Source organism: Narcine bancroftii, chromosome 12 (genome assembly GCF_036971445.1).
Source record: "Narcine bancroftii isolate sNarBan1 chromosome 12, sNarBan1.hap1, whole genome shotgun sequence".
In the NCBI taxonomy this organism is placed as follows: domain Eukaryota; kingdom Metazoa; phylum Chordata; class Chondrichthyes; order Torpediniformes; family Narcinidae; genus Narcine; species Narcine bancroftii.
The window spans coordinates 26,912,304-26,925,490 of record NC_091480.1 but is presented as its reverse complement, the minus strand read 5'-3'; the positions used below and the strand labels follow the sequence as shown (position 1 = coordinate 26,925,490).

The following is a 13,187-nucleotide window of genomic DNA, read 5'->3' as shown; positions in this document are numbered from 1 at the left end:
GTAAAAAGTCCACGTCAGCTGCAGGCTCGTTGGTGGCTGACAAGTCCGATGCGGGACAATAGATATTATTAAACTTTAATAAAATACAAAATGGGGGGGGTGCGGAGTTGTGATAAGTAGAGAAATATCCTGTTCTATGTCAAAGAAAATATTTTTGCATTGTATATCCATATTTGGGATCACATTCTTCGTCATTGGTGCCTAACATTAACTGCTTCGACAATGTCATTGATAATTTATAAAGGATCTTCAATGCAGCAGTCAAAATTAATGTGACCTGAATGTCAGTGTGTAATACATTTCTTGACATTCTATTACAATTGTAAAGATAATGACAATAAACTTCACCTGAACTCTCAATCTAGTGGCTGATCTTTAACCCAGCAGGTAATGTAACCAGTCAAATCATTTGCAAACTTCGACTCGAGTGACTTTCTCAGCCCGCCACTCTATTTGCACTTCTCTTACGTGTGCACGTAAAGAACTCTGTGTGCTCTGAATTGTCCACAACTTGTTTGTATTATTTTAGTTAATCTGTTATCAGAAATGTGCATTAAATGCAACAAGCAGAATTTTCAAATCGAGTTTTCTACCATTGCCTTATTCAAACTGGAGCTGGTTATGCAAGATGATTTTGGAGCAATGCTTGTGAAACATGCTTTTCAATGGCTTCAGTGCCGTGTGAAAACAGCACACTTGAACCACTAAATAAGCTCAATGGAAAGATGGCACTTTTATCTTTAAAGTTTTTTTTTAAATTTCTGCTTTTAATATTTGTGGAAAATATTCATTACAGATACGAGAATAACAATTGTGACCTTCATGGAAAACAATGAGTATTTGGCAGTTTTTCTATTTTGGATGCCGATGAACTACAAAAGTGAAAAAAAAATTCTTTCAAAAGTGAAATGAAAATACTTCAATTTTGGATTTAATTTAGAAAACCATGTAAAAATATTCATCAATACTTGCCTTTAATCTATAATTCTAAATGGTCCAAGTCACAACATCTTTAATGAAACTATGGTAAAGTGACCATTCAGCATCCAGCAGGTAACTTTTAACCAATTTGGTGTAGGCTGCCTCAAGACAGAGGTAACATTTTAGCAAAGTATTTACTTCAGAGAACAATGAGCCCAAAATTATATTAAGGCTATCAAAGAATTTGCACAATTTTGGAAATAAATTTCTGATTGTTGCCAATTTCCTATCAAATTTAAAATCTAACATTGTTTTAAAATAAAACCCCAAACATGTAGAAAATCTTCAAATGGTCTGACTTTATTTTCAATTTGTGTTTTATATTCATAATAAACTGAAAAGTACAGCATTGCTTATTCCATCAAAAGGCTTGATAAAATTCCCATTTAAATCCCTTTCAAACAAGAATTCAAATATTCTGCCTCTGCTGGACATTATCTCTTGGTGTCCAAAATTTCAGAGAATCCCCACTCCACCAGTTAGAGGGAAAATATTACACATTTCTATTGATATACAGGATATATATATTTTTTTTTACATCAAAAATTTCAGAGGACATTACTACAATAAGAAATTACGATGACCAGATTTGAAGAGGTTGACCAAAGAAAAGTGCTTTTTGGAGCTATTAACTCAGTTGTTTTGATTTTCCATTTGTTTTTATTTCCAAACTAATTAAGAATAGTTACTTTTCTACAAAATTCAAAGAATAACTCCTGTGGAAATAGTCCGACACCCAAAAGTTCGTACATCCTCGTATCCAAATTTCTCCTCTAAAATGAGTATCCCTATGGATCAGTTTTAGCATGGTACCCAGATGACAAGCTGACTAGAAAAAAAAGAGAACCATTCCTCTCTGACTGCAGAAGATCAGTGATTAAAAACTCCTATAATCTCCCATCCAAGTATCCAGAAATACTGACAGTTGAACATCTGGGTCACTTATGAGTTCACAACATCAGACAAGGGTCAAAAATGCAAGTGTGGTGAGAGGCCAGAGAGTAGGATCTGTCCAAGTGACTAGGATCAGAAAAACAGAGGCCAAGAACTTGGTTTACATTTGTGATTGAACTGGTGCTAGATAGAACCTTTCTACTCCTTCTAAACTCACAAAATTATACTGTGGTGGAACATGTTTTTTTTTTAAAGTGAAGTAAACACATTTGGATATTATTAGGAATGACAAGCAATGGGCTTGTCCAGAAAATGGGCTAGGCCACATCGAGTTTTACTGTATCCTTTTCACCATCAAATTCATTGAAATTTAAGAACATTTATGCAAACTTTTTTTCCAGAAAGGCAAATTTCAATAATTTACTCAAGCTCATTAATCCATTTGGTTTTTTCAAACATGCGTTTTAAGATATTCCTGAGATTTTTCATATTGTGGTAAAGAAACTGTTCACCATAAAGTACAAGCAGGCCTTCTGCCTCTGGTACTTGCTGGCAATATATGACTAGTGGACCCTCGAATGAATAAAAGCCTGATGGATCGGGTCATGTTATCTTGTCAGATACTAGAAAAAGTTACCATCAATCACGATGAAAACCGCAAAAAAAAGTGTCAATACTTGATGAGAAAAAGCACAAAAGACCAGGAGCAAATGGATTATTTAAAGTTTACATTTTTGCCCTAGAATAAACCACACATTTCTCTGGTCTGTAATACTCTTCACAAATGTTTCTCTACTGTCAATTTCTTATGTAGGGAGAACCATTATCAAAAGACACATTTTAACATCTCTCTCGCGCATCGAGTCTCACTATTTGCTCTTGTAACACAATGTCCTAACAAATTCAGTTGTTTTCAATCTTCATTTAAAAAGTGTATGGAGGATCAGTTAATATTAATTAGAATTTTACATTTATTTTAAAAAATATGAAATTTCAAAGTTATGTTGACATGATGACCTTAAAAAATCCAGAGGACAGAGAGGACACACCTGCTGATAATTTCTGGAGCTTGCTCAATCAAAGCTTACAGGGTCAAAAAGCCCAAATCTTCAAGATATCCACTGACCCTCTACTACAGCCTGGGGCTAAGAAGGTTTGGTGCAGCAATAAAGAGGAATTAATAATCTTAGTGTATTGATATCTAACATTCAATAACAATGAATTAAAACATATGCTCCAACTATTCCTTCCTCTTGTCATCTCATCACCTCCACCATTTGCCAGGAATATATACAGTGACCGAGAGCCAAAGAGCAAGAACATATTAACACAAGAACTCTACCCTGCAAGATTATCCAGGAACCACAGATGTGTGGCTGGGATCTGCCATTGTCCAAAGGTTGTTGCGCAAAGACAAATGATTTTCCCCAAAAGAATAGCAACTGTCACACAGCTTCAAGAATTTAAAGATAGAAAATGTTTTTAATCATTCTGAATTAAATACTTCAAAATCTCTCTCTGGATTCAATTAATTCTTTTAGGGGACCAATTGATGACTAATTGCAATCGGACACTGCCCCTTCAAAAAGAGAAGCATTACACGGACCTTTGCCGGTTCATCCAAAAATATGTATTTGCCTTTTCCTGCATTAAATTAACTGCTACACAGAATACTAAAGACTTGTGTTTTATTTTCAGACGATTCTGTTCAAATGTTCACAATCAATCAAAGTGCCAACCTAGATTTCAAAATTATTATAAAATGGAATACAGCTTAAAAATCATTCTCAAAACAATCAAGATTTTGGAAATCTCATTCTCTTGCCTCCCCTACTCTCCACCTTTGAGATACATTCATAATTCATAAACATTTGGGTTCATCTTTCCAGTGGGATTATTAGACAACTTTATGATGTAAAGTTAAGATATCCCCAAATAAATCCTAGTTCAGCTGCATGTGCTCAAGTTTAAATATTTAAAAAAAATGTGGATATGGTTGAACTGGACCATTAAATGTGGCAAACCGACTAACAAGAGTTATATTGAACCACAATAATAGTGTTTGTGTGCTCAGACCATTGTCTAAATAGAAGTATGCAATTGGTTTATTTTATAACCGTGAGTCGGGCTTTGAAAAATAAGTGTATTCTGTTGAAGAATACTAAAGAAAACAATTCCATTTATAAAAAAAAATCAGTCAGTCTTTGTCCTGACCACAAAAGTTGTGAACCCAACTTTCTTGGCCGCTTTTTATTCCATTGTTTATCACAGCAATAGCCAAATTTATTTGGAATGTAAACACTTACTGAATTGATGTCAAAATATGACTGAGTCAAAAAAACATGCTTGATGAATGAAATGTAGAACTGCAAGACAGGGGAGTGATAACTGGCAAAGACAGGGTTACAAACTGAAGATCAGAGGTCTTTTATAATTCCAGGGAGTTCTTGCGAATGAACGAATTAGAAACTTAATTTGTGCCTTTTTAAGCAGACACAACATTTACTTCCATGATTCTGTATGAAATTCCGTTGCAAATTAGTTCATCCGAAATGATCATTTTATTTATCCATATCAATGCTTAAAATGTAATCTGCAGTGCTATAAATGTTTTCTTTATAAATAAAAACAGGCCAACAATGACCCCATTTAACAATTTTGATTTTATATTCTGAAATTTGAGGAATCCTGTTATATAAAGATTACAATGAATATTGAATTTTCAATATGACCATCATCTAATCAAATCATTTCGGTTCCACGCTCTGAAATACATTTATATTGTTACTTAAACCAAGTCAGAACCAGAGCATCAAAGTGGAAAATTCAGAATTTAAAGGAGATATTGGGGTTGGGAGAGGGGTGTGTAGAATTACATCTCAAGGGAATAACAAATCCTTATAATAACCTGTCTTGTGAGGTAATAAAAGCAAAGAATGCTCGACTGACCAAAAAAAAAAGATTTGGAAGAATACAAACTTTACTTTTTGTACATCTCTAATTGTTCTTTTGTGGGATGAATAGTTTTCAGATTTAGAGGAAAAATCTTTGGAAAAAGGCCTTGCGTTTAGTTTAAATTCATCAGATTACATGTACAATGGAAAACTATTAAAACAGGCATCATATTTTAATAGGCAAGGCAAACCTCTTATGTACACCTGTAAAACACTTAAAAGGCTCTTCCTTCCTAAAGGATATTTCTGAAATGAGGTATTACACTTTGCAGAACAGATTTCCACTGCATTCATCATAATGCTTTGTTAAAATACTGCATCGCCATTAAAGGCCCTACAATGTCACTGGTTGCCTGAACCAGTTTACTTTTTAAAAATCGCACATGCTTCTGGCCTGAGAGTTAATCATGCCTTCAACTTGGTTGACATTTTCTCATACTGCTTACTAATTGAGTAATTGGGAAGAAATTCATCACATGGACGGGAAAAAGCCTCTTTGAAGAAATGCAACATCCCTTCTGATTTCAAGTCATCCCTAGCTCAAGGTCACTCAAAATGGAGAAGCACGTAGAATGGTAATAGGGAACCCTAAGTCGATGCAAAGGATGCTTACAAAAGCTCTGCAAAGGATCAGAAGACGAAGACAAACTGCCCATCCTACAAGCACATTCAGCTTTCTCGGTGAAGAATCTATGGCTCACACCTTAGACTCATTAGCCACCTCAAAACTCAAATCCACAGCAGAAGCAAGTCACCCTTGATCCCATCATGACTGGCTAAGAAGAAACATACACGATAAAATCAAGTTAACGGTTTTAGATCATATCTCAAAATTTGTTGAAGAAAGTCTAGTTTATCCTTTTTTATAAAATAATTTATATAAAATTCAGCTTCAGTTCTTTGCTGACACAGTTTCCTAGTGGGATGGTAGGCTCTGAATCTTTACCATTCTCATGTTACCCTAGTTTGTAAAAGGTGATAATATTTAAGCCTTTACCTCACAAGTTTCTTTCTCTTCAAGTTTCTTTTCTAGGCCTACAAATTTGGCCAGATCTGGTCAAGAAGCAGCACAAAACACATACTGGCTGTGATGTGCAAAGTAGGTTTTTAAAAAAAAAAGTAAAAAAAAAAATACAACCTTTATAAAAAGAATAAAAAATAAATTTTGTGGGAAAACAGAGTTCACTAATTCAGGTCAATTGATGAGCTTGCACGAGTGAGGCCATACTCTTCATGTTTTTCACATGGTGCAAGTAACGCGTCATCTGCAATTTATCAAAAAGCAGAGTATATTGCTATCAGTTAGGTCCAAATTAAATCCATTTCAAGTTTTAGTAAGTTTTAAAAAATATATATTTTTTAAAAAACATACAGTGGTAAATCTTGAGAGGCCAATTCCATTAAAAAAAATCTGAATCAATTAGAGGTGGTTCATTAGATTCGATATGGGGATTAAATCCAGAAATAATAAAACAATATAAATAGCTTGCTTGCATTTGCTACAAGTTTTTTTTAAAAATACCTAATCACTCTATATGTTGATATGTTGTCATTTTCACAAGATGAAATGTTGATAAAAAAATTCATAAATAATAGGCTTATTCTCACTGATCCCAATTACAGCACTGATTTTATAATTCACCACGATAAAATAATCAAGATTTTGCTTTGCTAGTTATCAGTGGGTCTCCCTGTAGTTTGAAATAATCTTATACCATTGCTAAATTTGACAGTGATTTACAAATAAATTTTTTTTCAGTTTAGGGCAAGAAACCATTTAAGAAAATTAATTTACTTGTGGGGAAACAATGTGGTTAGACAACACCAAGACGAGATAGTAATCTTGTGTTAATGACACGAAGTGCAGGGAACCAGGATCATCTACAACCTGTCGCAAAAGAGTCGGCTTTAACAGTAGTAGGAGTTATCCCATTTAAAAATAAATTTCAGTCTTACAGAACCACTGCATTCCAAGCCCTCCAAACAACCATGTTTCTTGGTTAGAATGGATGTGGTCTTCACCAAGTGAACCACATTGTGAGGATACAGTTTTGCAAAGTGCAATGCAAGCATAACAAACCAGCTGAACTTTATGGCACCAGGTGAGTGTACAAAATGTTTCCATGATAACCTGGGGCAGAAATGTTAGACTTTAAACAATTTAATTTTTTTTGGATAGTCCATGTGCACAGGTTATGATAATTCAGCAGTACTCATAAAGGTTTGTAGTTATTAAGTCTGCACACGCACAGAGTCCTGTACCACCAAGTTATGAACTTGGCAATATCTCACTGCTGTATTGAGGAACTCAAGTCATATGCCCTCCCATCTCTCCTGCAGAACATTTTCTTTTAAATTAAGGCTTGTAACATAGCAACAAAGCCAGAACTATGGAAATGGCTCCATTCTCCATCTCAGCCAACCTTAATCCTACAATCAACTATCTTGTTTCCTCATTTAAAAGGTGAAGGTCAGTTCAGGGCAGGCTGATTACATTTCCCTCTCTCCCATCAGTTTGGCACCTTTGAATTCTGTTTTTTTTTCCCCTGTGAAACACTCAAGATCATCCTTGCCGATGTAACCTGTTTCCTTGAATGCGGTTCGTTTTATTCACTAGTACCCTGCATCTGTGGAGTTGATGTGATCACAGCAAGACCGGATCCTGATCCAACGGACTCTTCCAGCTTTGGTCGCTTGGTCTCAGGCTCACTTACAGATGAAGACGAATGTTGCAGTTCTGTGACAAGATGCTTGCTCACAACTACAGGCGAGGAAGATGTAGCCTGGGCAGCCAGGATCTGTAGTGGATTAGTAATGGCTGAGGAAATGAAAAAAATTACTAATTAAAAAAAAAAATCATGTATACTTATTTCTTTTTGTTAAAAAATAAAAGCTTTAAGACTTGGTCAGGTGCTAATCAAGGTAAAATATATTCCATGCATATAAACATCCAATTCAAGTTACTAAAACAACTTACTATAAGTATTTCCTTGAAGGCTTGTCACAGGAACAGCATGTTTGCCATTCTGAGTTATAGTCTTTACTGGAAGTTGGTGCTGTCCCATGGAAGTTGGTGGTGCTTGTTGCAAGATGGTGACCATTTGTCCAGGTACATGTTGGGACATCTGACTGCTAACTGTCTGAATCACTCGACTGCCAGTAGGTACATTAGTAAAAGTCATAAGGGATTTATCGTCAAGCACACCTGCAGACATAATTCAAATAGAAAAAAATTATTTTCATCCAAAGCCCCCAACGTATATCCTGCTTTCTTGGGTGGGTACCATGGATGAGGCACAAGATCGGAAAACACTAGATTATACTAATCTTGCCACAGAAGAATGAAGCTGGAAAGTGAGGGTGTGCTCGGTAGAAGTCTATTGGAGAGGATTTGTTGCCAAATCCATGACCAAGCTTTTGAGGGATGTAGGAATCACAGGACAGGCCCCCAGAAAGGCAATTAAATCCCTCTCCGACTCAGTTGAAATGAGCAGTCTCTGGCTGAAAAGAAGGGATCCTATCTGGGGTCCAAATGACCACTAGGAGAAACAGATATGGGACACACACCCAGGTCTGATCGGCCCTGCCTTGGCAGAGGGTGTCTTAAAAAGCTGAAACACCCATTGATACCAGGGAATACAACTGAAGATGTGTCCCTAATGGTCATCCACCAGTTTTGTAATTGAGGCAACTGACCATATTAACTCCATAAGAGGGGATCAATCTAACCAATACTAGTCTGATATATCAACCTGACGTAAAATTATACATTTTTATTATCAAGGAGAATGTTTTAGTATCAAGTGGACATGGTGTCTTAATGAAGGGCTTCAACCTGCAATGTTGCTATTCCATTTCCCTCCACCTAACCCGCTGAGTTCCTCAAGTAACATGTTTTTCAATGACAATTTTGATGAACCTAAATATTAGGGGAAAACTTGCTTTAGTGATAATGGTCTGAATATTGAATATCAGTGAGTAATGAGATCAAATGCAAATAGTGCCAGTAATCACAGACTGAGTAATTAGGACTGAGAAACAGTGTTGGAATTTATACATAAGTGACAATTCAGGCTTGAGCCCTTCATCAAGGAAAGGAAAAATGTCAGAAGGCATCCAAGCAAGAGTAGGGGGAGGAGGAGAGCTTGCAAAGGCTGGAGAAAGGAGGGAGGGGACAGCAGCAATCAAAGGGAGGAAGGATTTTTAGGTTAAGGGAAGAGGAAGGGAGGGAGAACTGGAAAAGGGAAGGAAGGGAGGGAAGGAGAAGAGGAGAAAGTCGATGTTAATGCCACCTGGTTGAAGAGTGCTCAGACAGAAAATCAGGTGTTGCTCCTCCAATTTGTGGGATAGTACATAAGATCGTGGACTGTTGCAGTCGGAGCAAAGGTGCTCAGAGAAGTGATCTCATGCTCTCCTCTTCTCCCTCCACCCTCCCCCCTTTCCAGCCCTCCTCTCTTCACCAAGCCATCCCTCCCTCCCTCCCTTGATTGCTGCTGCCCCATCCCTCCCAGACATTGAAAGTGGGTGTGCAGGTACAGCAGACAGTGAGGAAAGCAAATGGTATGTTGGCATTCATAGCAAGAGGATTTGAGTACAGGAGCAGAGAAGTCCTACTGCAGTTGTACAGGGCCCTGGAGTATTGTGTACAATTTTGGTCTTATCTGAGGAAAGGCATCCTTACCATAGAGGGAGTGCAAAGAAGGTTCACTAGCTTGATGGCAGGACTTGCATATGACTGGATTGACTAGGCTTATACTTGCTGGAATTTAGAAAGCTGAGGGGGAAATCTTATAGAAACATATAAAATTCTTAAGGGACTGGACAGGCTAGATGCAGGAAGGTTTTTCTGGTTGTTGGGGAAGACCAGAACTGGGGTCACAGTTTAAGGATAAGGGGAAAGTCTTTTAGGTCAGGGATGAGAAAAAAAATCTCAGAGTAGTGAATCTGTGGAATTCTTTGCCACAGGAAGCAGTTAAAGCTGGTTCCTTATCTATATTTAAGAGGGGAGTTGGATTTGGCCCTTGTGGCTAAGGGGATTTGGGAGTATAGGGAGTATGGGGAGAAGGCAGGTACTGAGTAGATGATCAGCCTTGATCAAAATGAATGGTAGTGTAGGCTTGAAGGGCCAAATGGCCCATTCCTACATCTATTTTCTATGTTTCTGCCTTTGCCACCACACCTCCACTCCTTATTCTTTTGCTCGGATGCCTGCCAACATTTTTCCATACCTTGATGAAGGGCTCAAGCCCGAAACAATAGTTATGTATTTTTACCTTTGCTATATAAAGGACATTGTTTGGCCTGCTAAGTTTCAAAAGCCTGGAAAGTTGAAGGAAGAGTAGGTCTAGAAGCTGGAAAGAATTCTGATATCTCATGTCAGGTATCTTAAAGAGCTGACCAACAAAAATCCAAGAATCATGGGACTGTTAAAGCCTGAAAAGACCCCATTGGAGTTCACCCCAGCTTCCTTCAAAGGTATCCTGGATAAATCTATTCCACAATTTTACACATAACCATATAAATGTTCTCCCTCAATTATCTATCTAATCTCCCTTTGAAAGCAACAGTTCAAATCTGTTTCCACCATCTGTGAAGGCAGTGATCTCAAGACTACAACAGTCATTGCATGCAAAATATTTCCTTGGGTTACTCTTTTTTTTTTTAAAAAAGTAAATGTTTTTAATTTACATCCTCAGGTTCTTAACCTGAGTATCTAATTATTTGCTTTCTCTAAATTCTTCATAAATGTGGAAACATTACAATAATCTCTTGACCATTTCTTGTGTAAGGAACATTTTGGGTCCAGTGATCATAATGCCATTAGCTTCAAGTTAATTATGGAGAAGGCTAGGTCTGGTCCTCAGATTGAGATTCTAAACTGGAGAAAGGCCAATTTTGAGGAAATGAGAAAGGATCTAGAATGCATGGATTGGGATAAAATGTTTTTGGGTTAGGATGTGCAAGGTAAGTGGAAGACCTTTGAAGATAAAATTTTGAGAGTATAGAATTTGTATGCTCCTGTTCGGATTAAAGGCAAAGTTTGCAGATATAGGGAACTTTGGTTTGAGGGATATTGGGAATCTGGTTCAGTCGAAGAGAGAGGTGTTATAGCAGGTATAGGCAACGGAGAAAATGAGGTACTTGAGGAGTATATAAAATGCAAGAAAAGCCTCAAGGAAGAAATCAGGAGGCTAAAAGAAGGCATGAGGTTGCTTTGGCAAACAATGTGAAGGAAAATCCTAAGGGTTTCTCCAGGTATATGAAGAGTGAAAAGATAGTAAGGGACAAAATTGGTCCCTTGAAGATCACAGAATGGTCAGCTTTGTATGGAGCTAAAGGAGATGAGGGATAGCTTAAAAGGTGTTTTTTCCATCAGTATTCACTCAGGAAACTGGCACAGAGTCGTAGGAAGTAAGGAAAATAAGCAGAGAGGTCATGAAACCTATACCGATTAAAGAGGAGGAGGTTCTTTCCGTCTTAAAGCAAATGAAGGGCAGATAAATCCCCAGGGTCTGACAAGATACTCACTTGGTTCTTGAGGGAGGCTAGAGTAGAAATTGCAGGGGCTCTGGCAGAAATATTTAAAGTGTCGTTAGCTGGGGTGTGAGTCCAGAGGATTGGAGGATGGTTCTCACATTATTCTGCTGCTTTAAAAAGGCTCCAAAAGTAACCCAGGAAATTATAGGTCAGTGAGCCTGATGTCAGAACAGGTCAAGTAGCTGCTTGGGTCCAGAAGTTTTTTAATTCCGCCCCCCCCCCCAGATTTCGGAATAAAGAATCTAAGCAGCACAGTAGCGTCAGCAATAATTACCTGCATCAGGGGTTAAGCAGCAACAACAAACGCCAAGCTTTTTGAGCGCCAACATGACGCAACAAGTGTAAAATTCACGTGAAATTATTTTAGTACTTTCCAAAAAAAATTTACAAAAGACGACCCCCCCCCCCCCTGCCCCGTTCCTGCCAGGAGCCCGAGGTGGCGACTTCGATGTGGACGGCGCCACACCTGATGCTGAGAATGGAGTCACTGTCACCGACTCCGGCTGCAGCCAATGAACAAGTCTTGGACCCAGCTCCGTTTGGCATCTTCCTGGTCAAAAGCAAAGATTTTTTTTTGTACCACAGATCGGTTGTTACCAAACTGGGACAACAAGGCGTCAGAGCCCCACATGGCGCTTTTTTTTGGGTAACTTGTGAAGTCATATCGGCGCTAAAAAAATTCAGTTTTTGGATCTTCAGATAAGGGGTACTCGACCTGTAGTAGATAAATTGTTGGAAGGTGTTTCAAGAAATCCGATATAATTACAAAATTTGGATAGCCAGGGACTGATTATTGATAGTCAAAATGGGTTTGTGCATGGCAAGTCATGTTTAACCAATCGTAGAGTTTTTCAGGGTAATTAGGAAAGTTGACAAAGGAAAGGCTGTGGATGTTGTCTACACAGACTTCTGAAAGGCCTTTGACAAGGTCCCACATGAGAGGTTAGTCAGGAAGTTTAAGACTCTCGGTATTCATGGTGAAGTAGTGAACTGGATTCGACAATGGCTGGACAAAAGAAGCCAGAGAATGGTGGTGGAAGATTGCTTCTCAGACTGGAGGCCTGTGACTCGTGGTGTGCGTCAGGGAGCATTGGTGTTTGTCATCTATAATCAATGATCTGGATGATAATGTGGTAAATTAGATCAGCAGATGACACTGAGATTGGAGGTGTTCTGAGCAGCGAAGAAGGTTTTCAAAGGGATATGGACCAGCAGGAAAAATGGGCTGAAAGATTGCAGATAGAATTTAATGCAGATAAGTGTGAGGTGTTCCAAGGATAAACCAAGAAAGGACATGCACTGTAATTGATAGAGCACGGAGTGTGATAGAACAGAGAGATCTATGAATTCCCTGGAAGTGCCATCACAGGTGGAGAGGGTTGTAAAGAGAGCTTTTGGCCTTCATAAATCAAAGTATAAAAGTTGCGATGTTATGGTAAAAGTTGTACAAGACATTGATGAGGCCAAATTTGGAGCATTGTGTGTAGTTTTGGTCACCTAACTACAGAAAAGTTATCAATAAGATAGAAAGAGTACAGAGAAGATTTACTAGGATGTTGCCTGGACTTCAGGAACTGAGTGACAGGGAAAGGTTAAACAGATTAGGAATGAGGAGATTTGATAGAGGTATTTAAAATTATGAAGGGGATAGAGAAGAGTAAATGTAGGTAGGCTTTTTCCACTGAGGGTAGATGAGATACAAACAAGAGGACATGGGTTAAGGGGGAAAAGGGAATATGAGAGGGAACTTCTTCACACACAGAGTGGTGTGTGGAACGAGATGCCAGTTGAAGTAGTGAATGTGGGCTCAATTTTAACATT

The 13,187-nt window shown here is 38.0% G+C and overlaps 1 protein-coding gene across 1 annotated transcript in view; it reads right to left on the bottom strand.

Annotated features, from left to right (window-relative positions):
• Positions 1-1,260: 1,260 nt before the first annotated feature.
• The window catches only part of foxk1 (forkhead box K1), a 58,868-nt gene continuing 46,941 nt past the window's right edge, over positions 1,261-13,187 (bottom strand). Inside the window, exons 8-9 of the mRNA XM_069904738.1 lie at positions 7,807-8,034; positions 1,261-7,647 (exon numbers count right to left, since the gene is read on the bottom strand). Coding sequence (XP_069760839.1) covers positions 7,436-7,647; positions 7,807-8,034 — 440 coding nt within the window. The 3' untranslated portion in view covers positions 1,261-7,435. The remainder of the gene's footprint in view (positions 7,648-7,806; positions 8,035-13,187) is intronic.